Source organism: Colias croceus, chromosome 6, assembly GCF_905220415.1.
Source record: "Colias croceus chromosome 6, ilColCroc2.1".
Lineage (NCBI taxonomy): Eukaryota > Metazoa > Arthropoda > Insecta > Lepidoptera > Pieridae > Colias > Colias croceus.
Window position 1 is genome coordinate 282,640 of NC_059542.1, and position 22,088 is coordinate 304,727.

The 22,088-nt window shown below is 30.9% G+C and overlaps 1 protein-coding gene across 1 annotated transcript; it reads right to left on the minus strand.

Moving 5' to 3' along the window:
- Positions 1–981: 981 nt before the first annotated feature.
- Positions 982–20,508, minus strand: LOC123692786 (pickpocket protein 11-like). Its single transcript, XM_045637576.1, has 9 exons — positions 20,472–20,508; positions 16,261–16,406; positions 15,351–15,450; positions 15,109–15,190; positions 14,088–14,361; positions 12,629–12,685; positions 9,031–9,151; positions 6,302–6,408; positions 982–1,227 (listed from the first exon to the last, which is right to left on the minus strand). The coding sequence occupies exons 2-9, from the start codon at positions 16,271–16,273 to the stop codon at positions 1,106–1,108; spliced, it is 876 nt and encodes a 291-aa protein (XP_045493532.1). The 5' UTR covers positions 16,274–16,406; positions 20,472–20,508; the 3' UTR covers positions 982–1,105.
- Positions 20,509–22,088: the final 1,580 nt, after the last annotated feature.

The window sequence follows — 22,088 nt, forward strand, 5'->3', positions numbered from 1 at the left end:
ATAATTTTGTAATTTTCTTATTTATTGTATAAATTGTATAATAAGCGTAAATTATTTTGTATCTTTCGTTGTACCATGTAAAATAAATTTATTGGATATTAAAAAATTTGTTTGATTTCATTTCATTGCATTCATCTAAATGTAAAAATTTGATAAGTAATTTTAGTTATATAAAAAAATATATATAAACAAAACAAAGAAGATTTGCTAAAATTATGGTTTACAATCTTTATAATGTTAATCAAAGCCTTCGTAATGAACCAAAATTTACAAAGTTACGATATTAACTATGCTTTGGCATTATTTACCTGTCTTTTTCCAATGAATGTTTTATATTATTTTATTATTTTGGTTTTATCTATTTTGATTTATGTGCTTGTAAAACTATTGACTATTGATATACATGTGAAGGTTGTTTGTAACTTCCTATAAGTTCCAAGCGAACTTAATCAGTAAATCATTAGTTCAGGCCAGGTGAAGGGTGGTAAAATGATTGATGATGAACCCTTAGATGAATAGCAATTGTGTTTTGAGGTACTCCGGTTTTAAGTGGTTACAGAAAGCATAAATTATATTATAATTGTAGCGATATATCTACAGATCTTCTATATCTTTACATTTATATCACATGGCGCAGTTAATTTTATGCACCATTTTACATATAATAAAAACAAAATAATTTAGGAAAATTATGGTATCATTGCACTAAGCGGCTTTTTCACTTCGTACAATATGAAATTAAAACAAACACCAAACTTTTAAACATTTTTATTTCACACTAGCGGTCCGCCGCGGCTTCGCCCGTGGTACATGTTTACGTTTTCTCTCCATAAGAACCATCCTCGTACTTCAAGGAATATAATAAAAAAAGAATTATCGAAATCGGTTCAGCCGTTTTCGAGTTATGCACTTACTAACACATTTTGCGGTTCATTTTTATATTTTAGATATAGGTAGTAAAATTACATTTAGGTTCCTACATACATTTGATACGTATTTATATAGTTGTTTTTACATAAATAAGATCTCGATTTGTGCATTATCCTTATTTTAAAATTGCTTCTATACATTTAAAAAGGCATACACATCACACTAAAACCTTAAACTATTTGTCTTTAATTGTATTCCACACATACTTCATCAGAAAGCTGGTAAATAAATAAAATATCTCAAAACATGTGAGGAGTGACGCACCGAAGCTCAGCGAAAAAATGCCGCCATAAGTCGCTGTAAAAGGAAAGCTCATATTACAAAACAAATAATATGTTTGAATGGATGGCTGGAGGTTAAAGCTTGTTTGTCTGTATATCCTCTATATAGCAAAAAATATTTTATGAAAGGAAAATATGTTGTTTTTATACTAGATCGCTCGCTACTAAGTTTGTAAATATTACAAGCATTATGGTTGTAGGTGTTTGGACTTTTATTTAAAACGTAAGAAGAACAGTAAGAATGATTTAAAAATGTGATATTTTATGAGATACTAAATCACAATTAAATTGCAATTTCATTTATTTTCAAACTCTATGACATTGTTATCTCAGACGCTTTTTTGTATGAAGTATTACTTGAGAAACGCTTCTTCTTCACATACATATAAGTTGTTTAAGTTACTCTGCCAGAATGTAAATATTTTTATATATTATGTTGGCAAAAACCAAAATCTTTTTTTTCTAGTCAAACAAAACATCTATAATACTGCCGTCCTTTAACTAAAAAGCCGTTAACCCTCAAATGGTCAATTTTCAGTTTTAAATGTAGGGTGACAAAGTTCAAAATTCTCTATCTTTCTGTCTAAGAATCATGTCTCTAGCATTAATAGATAAAGAGATACGAAAATATTGTGAGCCGTTAAGTAACACAATTTTCGGCGATTCCATAACTTAAAAGCGTCTTACCAACACTACTTCGCTAAATTTCCTTTAAAGTACCTTAACCGCCAAATTTAATAATATTTTTTTAGCTTTTTACTTGACTAAAGGCACGTCATCAGATTATACTTGACTATAGGGACGCAAACTGACTATAACTGCTTTGTGATATGCTTTCATATAACGATTCCAATGGAAATCCTTACCTTATTTGCAGTTACTCGCCCTTAACGCTTTTTTAGTTAAGTAAATTTATTTAGGAAAAATTCTAATTACACTTTTTTGCTTAGCTAAAAGGCAGCTAAGCCTTATTTTGTAGCTAAAAGGCAGTTATCAGATTCTGGTGATACATCCGTTTTGGGGATGAGTGTGATGCTGTAATGTTATCGCTCCTAAGCAGAGTACCGATTGCTTTTGATTTTCTTTTACAAGACGTATTGTTTCTGATCAGGTTTACTAAGTTTTATACAATCTAGCAGCTAAATTACGGAAAATATAACAAGTCAAAGTTACGAAAATTTGGTAGGTAATGGTTACGACAGTGCGAACTTTCAATCATTATAGTTCTCTGTTTAGACTCTGATTAGTCTCTGTAACCGAGAAAGAGGATATAGAATTAAAGACAGTCTGTACTATTTATTAATGATATAATTTACCCCTTGGGTGGAATTAGTAATCGACTGTCAAGCAATGTACTAGAGATGGTGATACAAAAATTGTTATGAGTATACTACCTTTGACCCGCTGGCGGGGAGTCCATTTTGCCACTATTTCTATTTTTTCTTTTCTTTATATTAGATTATAAAGATTTGTATTTTTTTACATGGTAGCAAATAAAAGTTTTCTTTTTCTACCTCCTGCTATTTTCCACATATTCTGGTATAATATTCTTTTTGGAACCGTATGTTCTGTAATTTTCTGAATGTGGATGAAAGAGTCTTCTAAAGTTCTAATCATTTGATAAGCGGTTCAACATTAATTATTAAGAGAATCCCACATGTAAGAGCTTGAAGCCCTATTGAAACCAGATTTTTTTTCAAAAGCCTCGTGCACAAGTCTTAATATTTTTTCAGAAAACGATTTGTTTAAGCACATTGTTTGTTTTCTTATTTGTACTCACATATCCGTGACTTGTGTGATGGCTTATAATATTAAAATAACGTTATAATTGCAATTCTAAATGAAAATACGGTTCCAAAAAGAAAAGCGAGACGATTTATTTCAATCTTAACCCCTTAATGAGCCTCTGTAATGAAATATAATTAATAATTTGATCAAAAACTTAAACCTAAAAGCTTTTGATCCTTTTCCTATCCATTGGTTGACCTAGGGGATGTAATTCCCGAGAGCAAAGCCTCAGACATTTGCAAATTTTTAACATAAGTAAGGTTAAAATTTAGTACAACTATTCGAATCGTAGTACAAAAGCATCCAAAAGCCCTTAACCGCTGATTATAAAGTTATTGAAATATAAATTAAACCGAAATTCATAGTTTAAAAGCAGGTATAGTAGCTTAACGACGTTTTAGGTAAGCATTTTATTAATAAATTAAAAAAAATCGCAAAATTAAAATAAAAATACTATATTACTTAGCTAAAAAGTCGCTATGGTATGTTAACGGCCGTCTTGTCCAGAAAAAAGTTAAATTTTTCAGATAATATGCTGAGCTAAACGAGAAAAAGTGAATTAAAAAATAAATTATAACAGTGTCTGGTTAAAAACTATTATTTATATATAATATAATTAAATGTCGATCGATGTATCTCTCAATAATTATTCTAAGTGTCTTAATTTTTACGAAATAACGATTTCCGTGTTTTTTGTCATTTACTCGAAACTCACTTCGTTGGCTTAACGGCTTTCTAGTTAAAGGAGGGCAGAATACTAAGTATTGTAAGTATATTTTTACATAACAACGCATCACGTAATCCATATATCAACTGAGCCTTGACACACCCCGTTATTCACTTGTTTCCTGTTAAAATAAAAGAGGAACTGCCGAAATTCTGAGTTATTATGTAGGTAACATTCTGTCAACCCATGTCCTACTCCTAATAATATTATAAACGTGAGTTTGAGAGGATGGATGGAGGTTTATTACTCTTTCACACAAAATCAACTTCTGGATTTGTTAACTTGTTATAATGTATTTTTTCGACAACAATTATATGGCTTCTAAATTTGGTGTTTGATGAACAAGTTTCATAAAATAAATATTAACAAAGACGAAAAAATAAGGTAAAGTAAAACAACAACAGGATAAAGCGATGAATGAAAAAACAAATTTTCTATGTTAAAAAATTTTTTTTTTCAATCTCTGTTTTATTACAAAGCCCTAACATTCAGGCCAAGTGCTTACACGAGGCAGCGCTGCATCAACTTAAAGAATTTAATAAACTCGTAAGGCGACTACATAAAAGCAGCTTGAAGGTGTATGTTTGAATTTATTTCAAAAATAAGTCACATGTACTTTACGCTTTGGAGCCAATAAAGAGATTTAGTCGTGAATATATTACAATCGGATTTTCACAAGGAAGTTACACCCTCAGATAAGATCATTACAAAGTTTGGTAATTGGGTGAAATTGTATTTACTTAGTATATTTTATGAGCATCTTTTTTTTAAATGGGATAAAATTCCGCGGTTTCATAGAAAATAATCAATGTTTAAATGATTGATGAATAACAGTGGTCTGAAACGATAGACAATCTCACCCTAGTACTGCGCTTTCCCAAGTAAATGCAATTCATTTCATTTTTGAATTTATTTCTGCTGATTTTTTTATAAGAAACAACACAGAACTTTCTAGAATAGATATTATGTCAAAATATTTTGAATTATGGAGTTCAACTACAATTATAGTTAAGTTGTTTTCTTAACAATAAGCAATGACAATGGTCATAATATTATAATACCTAATTTAGGAGTTACTCCGAAGACAAGTAGTAGGTAGAATTGACTATCAGAATCACGTATACACCTTTAGCAATTTCACACGTACCTCGCAATTGTATCATGATACTATTCAATTAAGTCGGGAATGTTCCATTGAAAGACTATTGGAACAATTCTATAAACCATCTAAATTCAAGTTCATATTATTGAGCAATCAAATTTTCAATAGTATCGCTTTGTAATGTAAGAAACATCGTTTGAAATTAATGTGTGAACGCGTAAATATTGAAGAATTATTAGCTTAGAAACAGAAGACGGATAAAAATCTTTTTAGCCCTATTACATTGAAACAAAATGAACCTGGGTGGAACCGGGGCGAACAGCTAGTTTATAATAAAAATTTCAATGAAATCTTGCTAGTTCATCTTGAAACGCAATAACACAGTCGAAGAGAGCCATTACAGAACTGCCAAGAAACACTAAACAAAGCTGAAAGTACTTCAGTCAACAATAAACGACTCGTAAGCTGTTAAATAAGGCGTGTTTATAATAGCGTTAGAAGCTATTAATTCTCATATGATAATGTAGCGGGAACATTCAATTATTAAGATTCGGGTGAGGTTAAAGGGCGGGTTAAGTAAACAATAATTAATAAGATATATAATTTTGTACTTGCCTAAAATAAACATTTGAACAAGGAAATAGCTTGCAAAAACCCGTCAAGGAGTTGAAATGAACTTCTTAAAAGCTTTTTAGGTTTTCCTTGTTAATATACATTGTTTACAAGAAATTGTATCTGCTAGTAAGTCTACAGTAAATAAGTCAGTTTTGAAATATAAAAAAATTCAAAACTCTTTGAGTTTGTAGTTTTAATTCCAAAATAAGGCTTTTGTATTATTTAAAAAATGAGCATATTATGTACGTAACTTTATGGCGAGAATAAATGGATTAAAATCGTCTTTTAAATAGAATAATTTATTTAAAAACAACCTTATATAACCTCGCAGTACGCCTACATACTAATTAACATCAAATAGGATTAGCTTGAAATTAACTGTATTTAATTCGAGAGTATTAAAGTAAATTATAACTCAGAGGAGTGGTATCCAATTACCGGTATAAATGCGCAGGTAATTATTGTGCCTGTCTTTATATTCTGATACCTGAAGCGAGGCTTTTGAAGGTATTATGTACATATTATACTTACGTTCTATATACGTGGTATGAGAAAATTGGGTCGTATGGTTGGTTTTAGCGTAGATGCATATTGCACTGTTTCACTAACTGATTTTAAGATGCCGTGCCAGATGAAGAAATTTTTATTAGTCTATACCGTGCCTCAAACTCAGGACCTGTTAAGTACTTCTACGCTCTCGAGTTATTCAGGTAAAAAAGAAAGAATAAACTAAGAATAGGGAGAAAGTTGTACTTTTTTTTAACTGTAAGACAAAATATTGTTCAGCCAGCTTGTTTTACTGTTGTTGAATAAGTCGTGCTTTAAATCAGTTTAAACGGCTTTCCTTTCATAACTCACCGATAAAATAACTAAGGTCCATGAGAAGCATCTGTTTGTAACAGTTACACGTTGACTTGTCGAAGTATACTTGTAGAGTTGTTATTTCGCTCAAGTTGTGATCTTTACTGTAATGATAAAATAAATAGGAATAAAATATATTAGACAATTATTATATCTATTGTGAATTTTAAATAAAATGATGTGGTCTAACAAATGTAAATTGAAAAATATATTATACTAGCTATGCTCCGCGGTTTTACCCGCAGTGCTCCGCTCTTGTTATTTTTAGCTAGATGATATACTATAGCATAGCCTTCCTCGATAAATGGGCTATCTAACACTGAAAGATTTTTTCAAATCGGACAACTTCAGCTTTATAATATTGGTATTGAATAAAGATTATGTTACAAAAGTGGGGGCAAGCGACGCAACGTATCCATCAGAGGCTCAATTGACACTTTCTTTAAAGTGTTCGAAACGATGTAATTAATAAATCGCATGTAAAATCAGTTAAACGTTTCAATGGAATCTTTCGTTTCTATAATATTATCTGTATGTATTGAATAATGCAATCGTCTGATGTCATAGTTAAACAAAACCGAGTCAAATTTGATGACTTCGTAAAGGCAAAGTTCGTGGACGATATACCTCTAAAGTTTGCTTCAGAATAAGATCCAAAACAATTCTACCAAAGTTTTAATTATAAGTAGTTGCGGCAATATATAATAAATTTCGTTTGTAGTGAAAATTAGTTGAACATAAAGTTCTACTATAATTTAGAAGACTCTTGAGATAGCGTGTGTGTTTTGTTCAATAGTTTACCAGTAAGATTTACATTCACCTCAATATAAAAAGTAATTTTCATAGTTAAAAGACTGTTTATGCTAAATTAACCGGCTTAATAAATAGGTAAATGAATGAATATCGGTTTTTCGATTGATTGTTTTTTTTTTCGTGTTACAAAATCTATTCGTTCACAATATATAGTCACAATGATAAGACAAACTAAATTACTACTTAAATAAGTGAAATTCTTATCCTAATATAATGGTAAAAAAAAACAAAATCATATAAGATACTACATAAGCTTAACAAATTCCTTTGCAAATTGGTGATAAAGAATTTCAATCGCTACGTCTCAGAAACAAAAGCAATCGGCGTTTAATCAACAACATCTCTTCAAACAAATATTTATTACAACTCGCTGCAAACTACTTCTAAAGGGTTAAAAATAGCCATTTTCATTGTCACGTCTCTTTCAAGATTGATGTGTTTGCATTCTTCTGAGATAATACTAACAATGATGTCATAGTGACTCGAAGGACCTAAATAGACGAAGCAACCATTTGAAATATTATGGCATAAATGATGAATGAAATGAAATACAGAGTGAAAAATAGTAAGATTTTTATGCAAACCGCATAATGTAAATGTAAGCAATACAGTAAAACATATTTTTAGCGATATGTAAAAATCACAACATGTCGAAAACCAGTTTGTACAGGGAAGTTAAAATAATTTGCTAAAACACTCTTGCGGTTAGTATTTGGTAAGTACGGTGAAATACACGTTACATACACTAGGTTTCTCAAAATTCATACGTATGCAGCGCTTAGGAAAGTAATATATTATACAGTAAGTACTAATATAGGCTATTAAATAAATGGAGTTAAATGAGAGTCAGCGCTTGAACGTGATAACCTTTCCGGGCCTAAAGCATGGCTACGGAACTCAGATAACTCTGATTATAAACGATAAGGTTTAAACAAATGGCCTTACGTGTTTGCGTCCTAATTTACATTCCTACAGACGTAAAAGAGTTTTATTTGCGACATTATATGAATTTAAACTTCTTTATTTTAAGTAAAAAAAGGCCACGATGAGAAAATTATGCTATTTTGTTGTGTTCAGCCAATTTTCTCTGTGATTAGCATTCGAGATTGGAGGCGGATTTAAATAATTGACTCTTCATAAAAGATTGTAAACATTTACATGAAAAACAAAAGGGTCTAAATTAAAAGTTTTCATAATTTAATCAGCAGATAACATGCACGTGGTAAATACCCATATCATAAGTAATTTGTAACTTTGGTATTAAATTAATTAATGTTACATATAACTCATAAAGTTATCATACAATACTAGGAACGGACCACGCAGCCGCGGCACGTGGAAATACTTGATTTAAAATATTCCGTAATAATTTTATGAAGAGATTATTTCATTCATTTATTGTATTCAATATTCAATTCCATTTTCAGTATTGTTTAAATTTTATTAACATGAAGTGTTTCACTGAAAACTGTCGATAAAAAAGCAGTGATTACGTAATCTATATTTTCTATTTTGGGGAGTTAAGCCTAGCTTAGCTTAGTGCTAAAATAGCATTTCAGAAATCCGGTTAGTATTATACTCTGTTGTTGAATTTGATATTTTTAATTTTATAGAATTAAAATACTTTTAAATATAAATTTATAAAGAATAGAAAAAAAATCGATGCGCGGTGTGTCCCTTAGACACACAAAAATGAAAGAATAGATTAAATCGATCGATCGCTCTGGCAGGTCACGAGTGGCTGAGTTGCTGAAGCATCCGCCCCGGATTGGCGTGAAAGGATACGGGTTCATGTTCCTCTCGTCGTTCTCGTGATCGAATTTTCGATCTTTATAAATTTATATATTTAACATATAAGTAGAAGTAGTAAGACTACGTGAGTAAGTGCTACACATACATTTTCTATAACTCACATAATATCGTAAGGATAGAAGTCAGGGACCAGTGGCATGACATCGCTTGTGATAGCGTACCGCTTGTCGCGGCACTCCATGTAGCAGACCTGAGTACAGTCGTCGAGTACCATGCCTCTTGCTGCAAGAGATTTTATAGGCATAAGTTGTAGTATTTTGAAATAGTTTAACGTTGTCAAAAGTGTATAATTTTGTTGAAGTGTTAAATAAATAGGTGCGAAATAAAAGTAATATTATACTATAGTGGTAGATGAAGTTTGTTGCATGTTAGTTGTTTTGTTGATAGTTGTTAGTTAATTTAAGTTTATGCGATTTAACTGAGCGCGAGATTTAGCGCTACATTGTAACGTCATAATCGTTAATTATTCAAATTTAGATTATTTGTTTCTAAACTAAGCGTTGGTATTTAAATTTGATGATTGTTAGATGTAAGAGTCAGGCAAAATAAAATAAACCTTAGGATGGTCTATATTTCAAAAATCAATATAAGCGTGTTGCATAGTATTTTAATTAAAAATATGTAAAATAAAGTTCACAATAGTCCTTTGAACATAAAATTGTTTTATCTAACGGAGCGTTATACTCGAATTCTGTGAAAGATCTAGTGTTATTGGAAATTCCTGTAAATAGGTCGAGTCCTGTTGGAAAGAAATATGAGGAAAGTACTGTTCTTGTTGTCCCATACTTAAAGATTTGTAATAAACTTGCAAATATATATATATATATATATATATATATATATATATTTTATTTTATTTTATTTTATTTTCTTTATTTAAGGATCACAAAAGGTCGTTACATGTGTACTTAGGCTAAATACAGTTTTTTATATACAAGTTGGCGTATGCACTACCGGTTATATGTGACCACAGCTTACACACAAGCGTTAACATAAATTTATGAAATTAATACAAAGTGATAACAAATATTAAAACAGCTTAATCATGCATATAAATATACCTGCACCAAGTGACTGGAATTATGCTGTTTTAAGAATTTAATTAGGACAAAAAAAGTTTTATAATCTTGTTCTTCATTACAGGCCATTTATCAGAAAAAATATCAATATCCACTAAATTTAACAACGAGTTATAATGTCTTAAAGTTCTTGTAATAGGTGAATTATATTTAGTATTTGTTTTACATGAGGGTAGAAAAAATAATTTATAAGAGCTAGGACGCTTCTGTCTACAAGGCACAGATATATTTATATGGTTAAGAAGTTCTGGACAATCAACTTTACCATTTAATATTTTATGCAAAAATGCCATATCTAAAAGTTTGCGTCTGTTATCTAGGGAGCATAATTTAAAAAACTTTAATCTTTCGGAATAAGAAGAAAGCTGTAGGTTGTGATGATAAGAAAGTAGGGACAAAAATCTTTTCTGAATCCGTTCGACTCTGTTCCTGTGCACGTCATAGAAAGGAGACCATACTTGAGAACAATATTCTACAATATTGCGACATAAACACAAATATAAAATTATTTTAGTTCTATAATTTTTAAATTGTTTTGTATTACGTATTATAAAACCTATTAATTTGGAGACTTTAGTTAAAATTGCGTCGATGTGTGGATAAAATGTTAGCTTTTTATCAATAATAACGCCTAAGTCTCGTATCGAGTCGACCTGTGCCAAAGATTTATTATCAATTACATAAGTTACTGGAATCAGATTTTTATTTCGTGTAAAAGAAATGTGATAGCATTTCTGAATATTTAAAGACATGTCATTCTCTTGGCACCAATTAAATAGTCTATTAAGGTCTTCTTGTATAAGAAATTGATCGTAAGTACTAGCAACAGGTCGCATTATTTTGAGATCGTCTGCGTAAAGATAGGGAGTTGTATTTTGGAAGCAGTTAATTATGTCGTTCACAAAAACTAGAAATAAAAGCGGTCCCAAGTGTGACCCCTGGGGAACACCCGACATCACGTCAAAACACTTAGATTGATAACCGTTCACGACAACATATGATTTACGGAAACTCAAATATGACCTGAACCAATTCAACAAAGATCCAGTGACGCCATTTTCATTTAACTTTAGCAAAAGCATTTCGTGATTGACTTTATCGAAAGCTTTGCTAAAGTCAGTATAAATGACGTCAACTTGAACACGATTGTCAACATAACCTATAATATTTTCTACAAATGAGATTAAGTTACTAGAAGTAGATCTATTAGAGATAAAGCCATGTTGACTACAAGAAATTATTGATTTGAAATGGTTGCTAATAAACGGATAAACTATATATTGCGTTATTCGCGTTTTTATAAAGAGAAAACGGAAATGTCCTCGTACTTTTGGGGATATTTTTTCAGAAAAGAGACTAATAAACTTTGTCAGAAAATAATATAATAATTATTTTTAAGTTCATTACATAACAATGTTTTGGTTTCACTATCCGCTCGTATTTACAATTACAATAAACATTTCATCTGTGCGAGCGTGATGTGAAATAGTTTCTATTATTACAATAGCTTCAGGTAAATAAAACATTTTCTATTCAGTGGGTTCAATCAGTCTGTTGTAGGTATATTTAAAATAATGTACCTATTGTTATTGAATACTTGTACTTCAAATATAGAGACTTTGGGTTCATTTTATAATAAACTAGCGGTCCGCCCCGGCTTCGCCCGTGGTACATTTTTACGTTTTCTCTCCATAAGAACCATCCTCGTACTTCAAGAAATGTAATAAAAAAAGAATTACCGAAATCGGTTAAGTTGTTCTCGAGTTATGCGCTTACCAACACATTTTGCGATCCATTTTTATATTATAGATAAGTTTCTTGTACCGTTTATTTTTTTCTATATCAATGTTTATAGGTAGCCAATACTCTTAATTTTTACTTCACTTATAGATTATATTTTAAATAATTAAATTATTGTGTTTTCAGTCTAATTGGATGCTAAAAATGCTTTCAAAGATATTTCCAAGTTTAAGTTATAACTAGTAATGCAAGATCACTAACGATGTTAATTAAAGAAATAGATAATAAAATGAAATACAGCGTCACTAAGACTTCTATTTGCAGTAATAGTTTATTATTAGAATTTAAAATAAATTAAAACTTCTCGCTTATCAAAGCTCGTCGTTTTCAGGCTATTAATAAGATTTAAAGGTAAAAATAAGTGCATTGACCTGATATCAAACACACCCTTGTAGACTATGTTTGAAATTATAATTAAAGTGACTTTTAAAACCCATTAAGGAAATATGTTTGATATCAATATTATAAGAAATACATGCAAATAAACGGACAGTGTTTATTTGCATTATTAAAGTCACTCACAGATTTTTATTTTAGAACAAATAAATTTTTTACGAAAGCGGATTGTTCTCAACAGGTATATTAAAACCAATAATAGATTTATCAATAAAATATCAGTTGATTGAAGTTGAGAATCCTTTAGTAAAACACAGTTTATATTTTCATGTTTACTAAATAAAAAGTCGGCTATGTATAAGTAAATAATATAAATCTACATTTAGCATGCATTCCTAAGAGTACTTAAGTGTTAAAAAGATAATATTATGTTTAATTTCAGCTCCTTAACATTTCTTGTGACAAACTTGGATGCGAGAATTACCTCTAAATTTGTTCAAGCATTCCAGATCTTTGAATTCACAGATGCGAGTTTCTCGTTCTGAAATAAATATTTCATATTAAATGAATACGACATTAAATTATTCATGGAATAACATTAATTTTAATGGGATGAAATTTGTTTTAGATTACTCAATTGAAGGTTTGTTTATTTTTTATGAATCATTATCTACTGACCTTTACTGACTATATTCTTGTCATAAAACATATTTTATTACAAGTTTAAATGAATAAATCCACCTGGTTTATCTTGCAACGACACAATATTAATATAAGTAAAGCCACGATTGTAACTGCATCTATTACTAAGAAATACAACTCCATGTTATTTCGTAATTTCTTATGAAACCATATTGCCAATAAAATGTGTTAACAGCTATAAATTCTTGCAGCTCTTTTCCTTTTCGAATTGTGGCAAATAATTTCTTACTTTGTATTTTCACGATTCAAAAGCTTCGAAAAGAAGTCTAGTCAATTTATTTCAGATGTTAGAGTTAATGAGTTTCTTCATATTCATGCCCTTGATATATTAAATCGGAGTTTTTTTAACAAGATGTATTTAATTTCTTCAAAAGCTAGTGTAATAAGTAGTGTATTGTCAATAGCATGCTTATGCTAGGCTATTGTACGCTTACTGCACCGCATACTACGTTTAAAAACTTGGCACAGGCGCAAATGAGATCGAATTATAGATGTTATAGCTGTATAGTTTACCCTGACTTTGTTTGAATCGCATCCTTTATTTAAGGTCCTTGTTTATATACAAGTACGTACAAAATACTTCGAAAGGTCATAATATATTCTAGTGTAAAACCAAACACAATAAAAGAAAACTATAAGAGACAAGTAATTATATTAGTGTAAACATTGATTAAAAAGTTTTCATAAGAGGCTCTCTTATAAAATAATTTTGCGCGATTGTGAAAGAACTGAATACTTGTTTTCCAAAAAAGCGTTACTCGTAAATGATAAGAAACTTATTAATGAACGGTTCCTATATAATATGTTTTATACTACCTGTCTACCTACTATCTACTCTGAATTTACATGATTGGAATACCAATGATTAGCAAAACTGTTAACCAAATAAATATTATATTCAGCTCGATCATTAGATAAATTAAAGTATTTTTTTTCTTTAAATAAAACATCTCGTTAGTATATCTGACGGACACTCGTAGAAGTATTTTATAAGTCTTTGTCTCGTGGAACTTGTTAAAATTCTGTGCGAGTATTGTTTAAGTATTCAACTATAAAGTTTCGATTTGGTCTTTGGCATTTTGCCAAAGACCAGAAAAAGTTGTATTAATTAAATTATGTACAATTTGTATTAGCTGTATAGGTATAGTTCTGAAAAGGATCAATAAATATTGACTGAATAAAAAAACAATTACCTCTATATTGTAAAGTCGTAGCTACTCCTATACAAAGATTCAACTAACCTTTAGGATATTTATACGGTATACAACCACAATTAGTAAGAAACATTTTCATCCTGCACTCAGTAATACAGGTCTCCGTGGAATATCTGTCAGTATGTTCAAGCAGACCCTCGTCATGGAAGATGCAGCCGCGCTTCTCGACGTCAATGCGTCGGATTTCGTCGTCACTCTGGAAGATCATTGGTTGGACTTTTATGTCCAGAGATACACCGATACCGACGTATTTGTATAGTACTGTCACTTCTGGGTAGTCGTTCGGGTCGCATACTAGGATCTGTTGATAATATTTGATATGAATATGAATTTTAAAACTTTTTTTTACATTTTAAGCATGTATGAATATTATGTTCTTATACAAATAAAATAACATATAATAACAAAAAAAAAAATATATTGTTTAAAAGGTGGTAACGTAATGTCTAATACGTACATTTTCATGTACTATTAGTTGTTATTGAAAAATAACACAATGAAATAAGAGTGAAATGGTCAATTGTAAAAGAGATTACTCTCGTCGTAAGTATATTTTAAATTTTAATTTGATAAAGTGTAATTTGGGAATATCCCATTTTTAATGTTTCTTATGGTTGATAAATCTTTAATTACAAGTTAATTAGAAATAAAAGACGATGCACAGACTTCAATGATTAGTTTAGCCGCGCCGTGAAATGGAATAAATTGCAATGGAAAAACAGACAATTATAGGTAATGTGCCGAATTAACTAAATTCTGAATTCTTGAAATTTTCTTGAAATTCTTTGTCTTGCACAAGTTAAATATTCAGTTCAAATAATGGTCTGTTCAACTGTAAAGTTTCCATTTTGAAATCTATTGGTTATTCTTATTAGTTGATGAAATGGAAATATTATCAAAATTTTTCTATAAATATTTTATGTATAGCATTGGTGTAAATTTTATATAATGGTTATGGAACTATGTAAAAATTCATTTTTTGCTTACATTGAAGATATATAGCATTTCTCAGGTAGTAAAATGTAGAGTCAGTTTAATTAAAAGTTACCTTTGCTCCATAAAATGGTACTAATGACCAGTTTCCATAGTCATTGGGCTCTACATTCAGCACCACGCCGAGGCCTGAACCTCTGAAATGTTATCATATATAACAATAAAATAATTTAAATATCATAATATATTTCTAAAAGTATAAAATTCTTTAAACTTAAACATGTCTATAAGCATAAAAATATATCATTAGGTATTCAACTAAAATAATTCAGTGTGTTCAATTAATATAGAGAATACCTTGTACCTTCCTGACTCTGAAGTGACAATGATGTTGCTGCTCTGCTCATTCTCCGATTCATCATCATACCTTTCGATGTCATCATCATCATCTGCAGCACTTAAATTGAATTTATAATATTAATTTAGTAGTTTACTGAATAAACAGCTATAATAGGAAGGTCGGTAATACAATGTAGGATTATATTGTTTTGGTAATTATAATAATATAATATTATATTCTATTGTTTCAATTATATTGTACTATGAATAAATAATAATAAAAACATTGAAAATTATTTATATTTTTAAAACGTAAGATAGGAATTTACGGACACGTGATCACTTTTCAAACAGAATTTAAGAGTGTTTGATAAAAGAGAATTTTAAACACGCTGTGAAAGTATTTCTACAACAAAACATTCATATGTACGGTCAATTTATTCATATCGAAATAAATATTTCTTTTGTAGTACAATAAACGCGGCAGATGTAACCTTGGGAGTTTGGGTCAGTCCGTCGATTTACGTAATTCTAACTTTGTCTAAGTTTTCAAAAATCAATTTTCTATCATGAGAAAAACACTTGATCCACACTACATAATATGTTATCGTTTATTGGTTTATTTTAATAAAACAATTTATGGAACACCATGACCAACGAGATTACTGCAATACGTTTTAAGTTCATAGAGCCACAATTTATGAAACACCATGACCGACTAGATTACTGCAAGTTCTAGCCTCCATGTAAACGAAGCGTATTATACGTTTAACACTTTTATATTTATTAAGTCGGACGGACTGACCCAAACTCACAAATTTATTGTTATTGCTACAAGTATTCTTACTAAAATTCCTTTCCATATTTATTTCTAGTATCATTATCAATTACTCTTGTGTCTATTTATAACTACACTATATAAACTTACTCGACGGTGTCATCGTTCAAAGCTGCATAGTTGAAAGCACAGCAATGTCCCTCGTAAGTTTTGATCAGTCTGAACAGCTCGCTGCAATCTTTGGCCTTTCTGTTGAAGGAACAGTGGAGGAGCAAATCTTCACACGTTTGATGTACCTGTTTTTTTATTAGGAATTAGTTTTAAAATAATTATTATGTAGGAGACTCCACAGAATGAATGAATGAATGAAATGAATGAAATACTCTTTATTGTACATACACAGTAGTAAATTTTGTTACATAGATAAGATAGCTTATAATATAGATGTACAAAGAGCGGCTTTATCGCTCGTGAGCGATTTCTTCCAAGCAACTCTATGTATGTATAGATATAGTGAGCAAGAATTAAAGAGTAGAGTAAGACAAGGAAAGAAGAAAGAGTAAACATAGAAAAGTATTATACATAATGAAGGACACATAAGTTGATACATTAATATTACAATAAGATTAAAATTATACAGATGGAAAGCTTAAATTTAGATTTATTTTAATGATTTGTCAGTGATCGAGCGAAGGTAGTAGTTCTTCAATTGACTTTTAAAGGAGTGAAGGGTCTGTGCTTTTCTTATCGTGACTGGCAAGGAGTTCCACAAGCGGATTGCTTGAACGGAAAAGGAAGAATGGAAAAAATTGGAAGAATGGGAAGGTATATGAAGGGTAAGATTTTCAGCTGATCGTAAGTTCGTATTCCTAGTGCCAAGGAATTCAAAATTAGCTTTTAAGTAGGAAGGTGATGTGGGATTAAAGATAATGGAATAAAGAGAGGCAAGGATATGTGTATTCCGGCGGAAGCGGATGGGGAGCCACTGAAGTCTTGACCGAAATTCCGAAACATGGTCATACTTGCGCAGACCATAAATGAACCGCACAGCAAAATTTTGTAACCGCTCAAGTTTATTAAGTTGTTCTTGAGTTAGATTAGTAAGACATACGTCAGCGTAGTCAAGGATTGGCAGAAGTAAGGATTGGGCCAGCAAAATTTTGGTGGGAATGGGAAGCAAATTACGCAATCGACGCAAACTAGAGGCGGCAGCAAATACTTTGGAACTTATGTTTTTAATCTGCTGAGACCATGACAAAGTTTCGTCTAGTATAATACCGAGATTTTTAACAGATTTACTGTAAGGAACAGTAGTACCATCAAGTACAATCGGTGGCAGAGTCGTCCAATTAATCCTAGAAAGGAGACTTTGGCTGCCAAATATAATTGTTTGAGATTTTGAAGGATTTAAACTCAGTCCAAAAGATTTACTCCAATCAGATATGTGTGAGAGGTTACGATTTATACAGTTCACAGCTTCAGGTAAATCAGTCAAAGTGGCTTGTGAATAAATTTGGAGATCATCAGCGTATAGGTGATAATGTGAGGTCAGTCTTGTGGTAACACAATTTATAAAAATCGCAAATAAGAGAGGTGATAGAACGCCCCCTTGTGGTACACCAGCACTTACGTCACACCAGGAAGAAAAAGTATTTTCAACCTTAACGCGTTGTCGACGGCCGTGCAAGTAGGAACGAAACCATTCTATTGCCGCAGGGGATATATTGACGGAAAGCAGTACACTCAACAATACATCATAATCAACTGTATTGAACGCATTGCTAAAATCCAACAGTGTCAAAATTGTAAGCTCTTTGTTATCCATTCCTCGACGTATGTCATCAGTAATTTTCAAAAGGGCTGTAGTCGTACTATGACCGGGGCGGAAACCAGATTGATAGGGATCAAGGAGACAATTGGCATGAAGAAACTGGGATAGTTGTTGGTGGATGAGACGTTCAAGGAGCTTTGACAGGAAGGGTAAAATTGAGATAGGACGAAAATCGGATAGGGATGAAGGATTTCTTTTCTTAGGAATGGGAATGATACTAGCCTTTTTCCAGATATTAGGAAATACTCCAGTATCGAGGGAACAGTTTAGGATATGAGTTATGACAGGGACAATAATATCAAGGATGGGAACGATCATACTACGACTGACACCATCATCTCCGACTGCTTTAGAGGTAATCGATAAGATATTCTTCTCAACATCACTGCGAGCGATTTGCTTAAAAACGAACGGCGGGAAGCTAAAAGATGAAGTGTTTGAAATATTTTTAGATATTGTTGAGTGTTTATTGCCGTCTTTAAAAGTAGGTGCAGAAGAAGAGAAATGTTTATTTAAGGAGTCTATACAAATGTTATTATTTAAAGGAGAGTCATTATTTTTACCTATGCCTAGAGTTTTGAGAAATTTCCAAATTTTTGAACTGTCCCCATTTTCAACAGATTGATGGATGTGTCGTCGCTGAGCGTCTCTACATACCACATTGCAACGATTCCTTGCTCTTTTGAAAGTTTCCCTGTCAGAATCGGATTTTGTATGCTTATATTTAGCTTTTGCTTTGTTTTTGGCATCAATCAGGATTTTTATTTCACTAGAGAGCCAAGGGGCAGGAAGGTGTTTTACTTTAATTGGTCTTACAGGAGCATGTTTATCAAATAAGTTTAAGATCTCAGCATTAAACTTCTCAATTTTTTGATCCACTGAATCTGCTGACATAAGTAGGGTCCAATCTGTGTTTTTAGCGTCTTGCCGGAGACGTTCTACATCCATACCACCAAAATTTCGCTGCATGAGAATTTTGTGTTTGAATTTAGGGGGACGGGTTTTGTAAGAGAGGTAGATTAGATCATGACACGAGAAAGAATCTGCAGGGCATTGACCGTGCTTCGAGACATGATCTAGGGAAGAAACAAGGATAAGGTCTAGAAGGGAAGGGGTACAATTTGGAATTTTATGAGTAGCGGAGAGTGGAAGTATGTGTATATTGCATGCATTTACCAAGGATAAAAGTTTTTTGCTGCGGTGATCGTCTTTTAAAAGGCATGTATTAAAATCTCCCATTATAATAACATGCTTAAAGAGTGGAAGAAAGTTTTCAAGAAGAGTCTCAAAAGAAGAAAAGTAATTTAATATTGTTAAGAAAAACATCTACAGTTAAATAATAATAATTCCAAACATACCTTATTATTTCATACTAATCATAATAATATTATTATAATAATTATGGGTTTCTTTTCATTTGATTGCTTAAGAAAACGACAATTTTAATAACTATTATATGTTGATTGATAGTTAGTGTTTATAAATAAAAATAAAGTACGCAGTTCATTTTGCATTGAATTCTCTCAATTGTAATAATATTAGCTGTCTCTATAAGTTAGCAAGCATTCAAACTAATATTTATTAAGTTCATTATCGCTTTGTCTTTATTTGCACTTTCTAGATTAGAGCTTCTTCAAACAAACTAATTTAATCGACTTAAATTTATTTTGTTTGATCATTTTAGAAAATTGATTTCTGCGACTTGGGTTTTTTTTTGTTTGAGTTGTGTTTGGTTTGAAAATTTTGTTGACAATATGAAATATACTTAAAACAAATATATATGTTAATTATTGGAAGTATCTGTATAAATATTAACTCTAATATTATTCAATTATTCAGTTAGACTTCTTCTAGAAGCACTTATAGATCTCGGTTTAGTCACCATGGTAACTCGTCAAAACATTTCTATCATTTGTATATTGGTTCGAATGATATTTGTTATATTTTCCCCTTAATTTTCCCATTATAAATACCGAAATTTCTGGAAAATTCTAGACATGCTCTACACAAATCTGTCAATCTGCATATACAAAGAAAATGGGGACCACCGTGTTTTTTGAAATTTCGACTACTCGTGTGTAATACGCATGTTTAAAATTAGTCATGTAATCATTGAAAATTTTAATAATTATTTAATACAATTCAGAATCTATATTAAAGCAAAAATAAATAAAACGAACGTATTTGCCGTCGTCCACAAATTTTCAATAGAATATCTAACTTGAAATAAATTTGGTTCAACTCAAATAATTGTTTTATCGTTTCCAGTTTATGTTTCTTAATATTGATTTAGGCAATGGAATATTGTATTGTATGTATTTGAAATACTGAGCAATCTTATAAATTTTCCTTTAATATCTGCCCCGGCTTCACCCAGGAAAAGCCTACGTCAGTACCTACTGCATATTGTATTCACAACTTTCCGTTAGTTAGTAGATTTTGTTCAATTTTACCACTACATTATAACTATAATGGCGGCTAATCTCCATTAAAACTACCCATTGGTGTAGTATATTTTTTATGATATTACCTCTTCCATAATGCTCTCCACAGTAAAGTAATGTCGCTTTAAAATAGCCAATTCTTTGGAGAAATCCCTTTGGTTATCTTGTAGTTTATGATATTCTTTGAGATCTGGTAGTTTTTGTAAAAAAAGTTCCACCTGTGATTGCGTAACGTTGTTTGACTTTCTGGAAATTTCCATAACATATTTACAAAAGTTATTTTATTCGCAAAAGCTGATAATATTTGGCCATGTCATAAAAGTTGCTTTTTGTACTCTGATTTATATTGCTACAATTTTTATAATTTAGAAAGTTTACGTATTCAGTTTTGTCTAAGCAAAATATTGTTATTCGAAGTAAGTAAAAATTTGCATACGTTCATTTCGGTACGGGAGAAACATTGTTTGTTTATTGAAGCGGTTTTTTTCTGTGAAAACATTAACCACAATCTAGGAATTTGGAATTAAATTGTATTGAAATTACCTCTTTCTATTTCACATACATTTTAAATATGCAGGAGATTCCAAATGTTCAAGTAACATACACAGAAACACGTTTATTCTGAATTGAACAACAGGAATGGCTTTGCCATATGCCACTAATAAAAACATGGTTTTTATTGTAATTTAAAATTTTGAAAGAATATGAAATTCGATCACGAGACTGGATAAGCTTCGTCTTTGTGAATCTTTAGAATTCACTTACGAATCCATCTCAATGATCGAATTTAGGCTATTTTATCTATTTTAGTGTCTAAAAGGTCACTTCGCTGATGTAATATCTTCTGACTGTACACAACTTTGTGGGGAGACGTCACTTTAATGTGATACTATAACTTTTAAGAATTTAGTACACGTTTCAAATAGACTGACCAGTAAGTTTAACATATAAATTGCAAGTAGGTCAACTTATCTATTTTAATGTACCAGTAAATTCCAAAAATCATTGAATAAATATTTAAGTCACAGCAACTCTACTTCACTAAATAGAAATAACTACATCGCAATATAAAACAAAACGTATAAATAAAGATACTCATATAAATCTATGTAGCTTCAAGTCCATTGAACTCTATTTGCACTCTATCAACAAAAAATAATCCCTTGTAGGTCACCAAGTGGCAAATTATCGAAATTTTGTCTTCTAATTTTAACGGGTTTCATCTTTTACCGTTTCGTTGCACATTGTACGAGGAAGATATATATTTTTATATGAAAACAACGACACAATATTATGTTTCATAGAACGTGAAATACTTTAAAATAAGAGAGGCGAAAACGACTGCAATGGTCGTTTTCCTCTCTAAGAAATAAATACGATGAACAATGAATCTCATGACTTTTAAAACAAAATACAGAGACTGCTGGGAATTGGAATTTAAGAAAATAAAGAAAGAATTGCAATAGGAGTAAAAATCAATTTAAAATATATTAAAGATAGATGTTTCAGTTGAATTTGTAAAATAAACAGTATAATACACACACGACAAGGAAATTCGCGGTTTTTCTTTGAACACGCTACCTGCTAACAACAACCAATTTAACCTTGGCTCTTTACCCAATTTATATTTTTTGTTATTCATAGAATATAAAATGTTTACGACGTTATAGATATGCTACGACGAGGAAGTGGACGTTAACCTT

Coding starts and splice junctions, on each gene's coding strand:
- LOC123692786 (XM_045637576.1), bottom strand. Junction 15,191..15,350: donor CAGAGTCAGGAAGGTACAAG/GTATTCTCTATA, acceptor ATAACATTTCAG/AGGTTCAGGCCTCGGCGTGG. Junction 14,362..15,108: donor TACCATTTTATGGAGCAAAG/GTAACTTTTAAT, acceptor TATTATCAACAG/ATCCTAGTATGCGACCCGAA.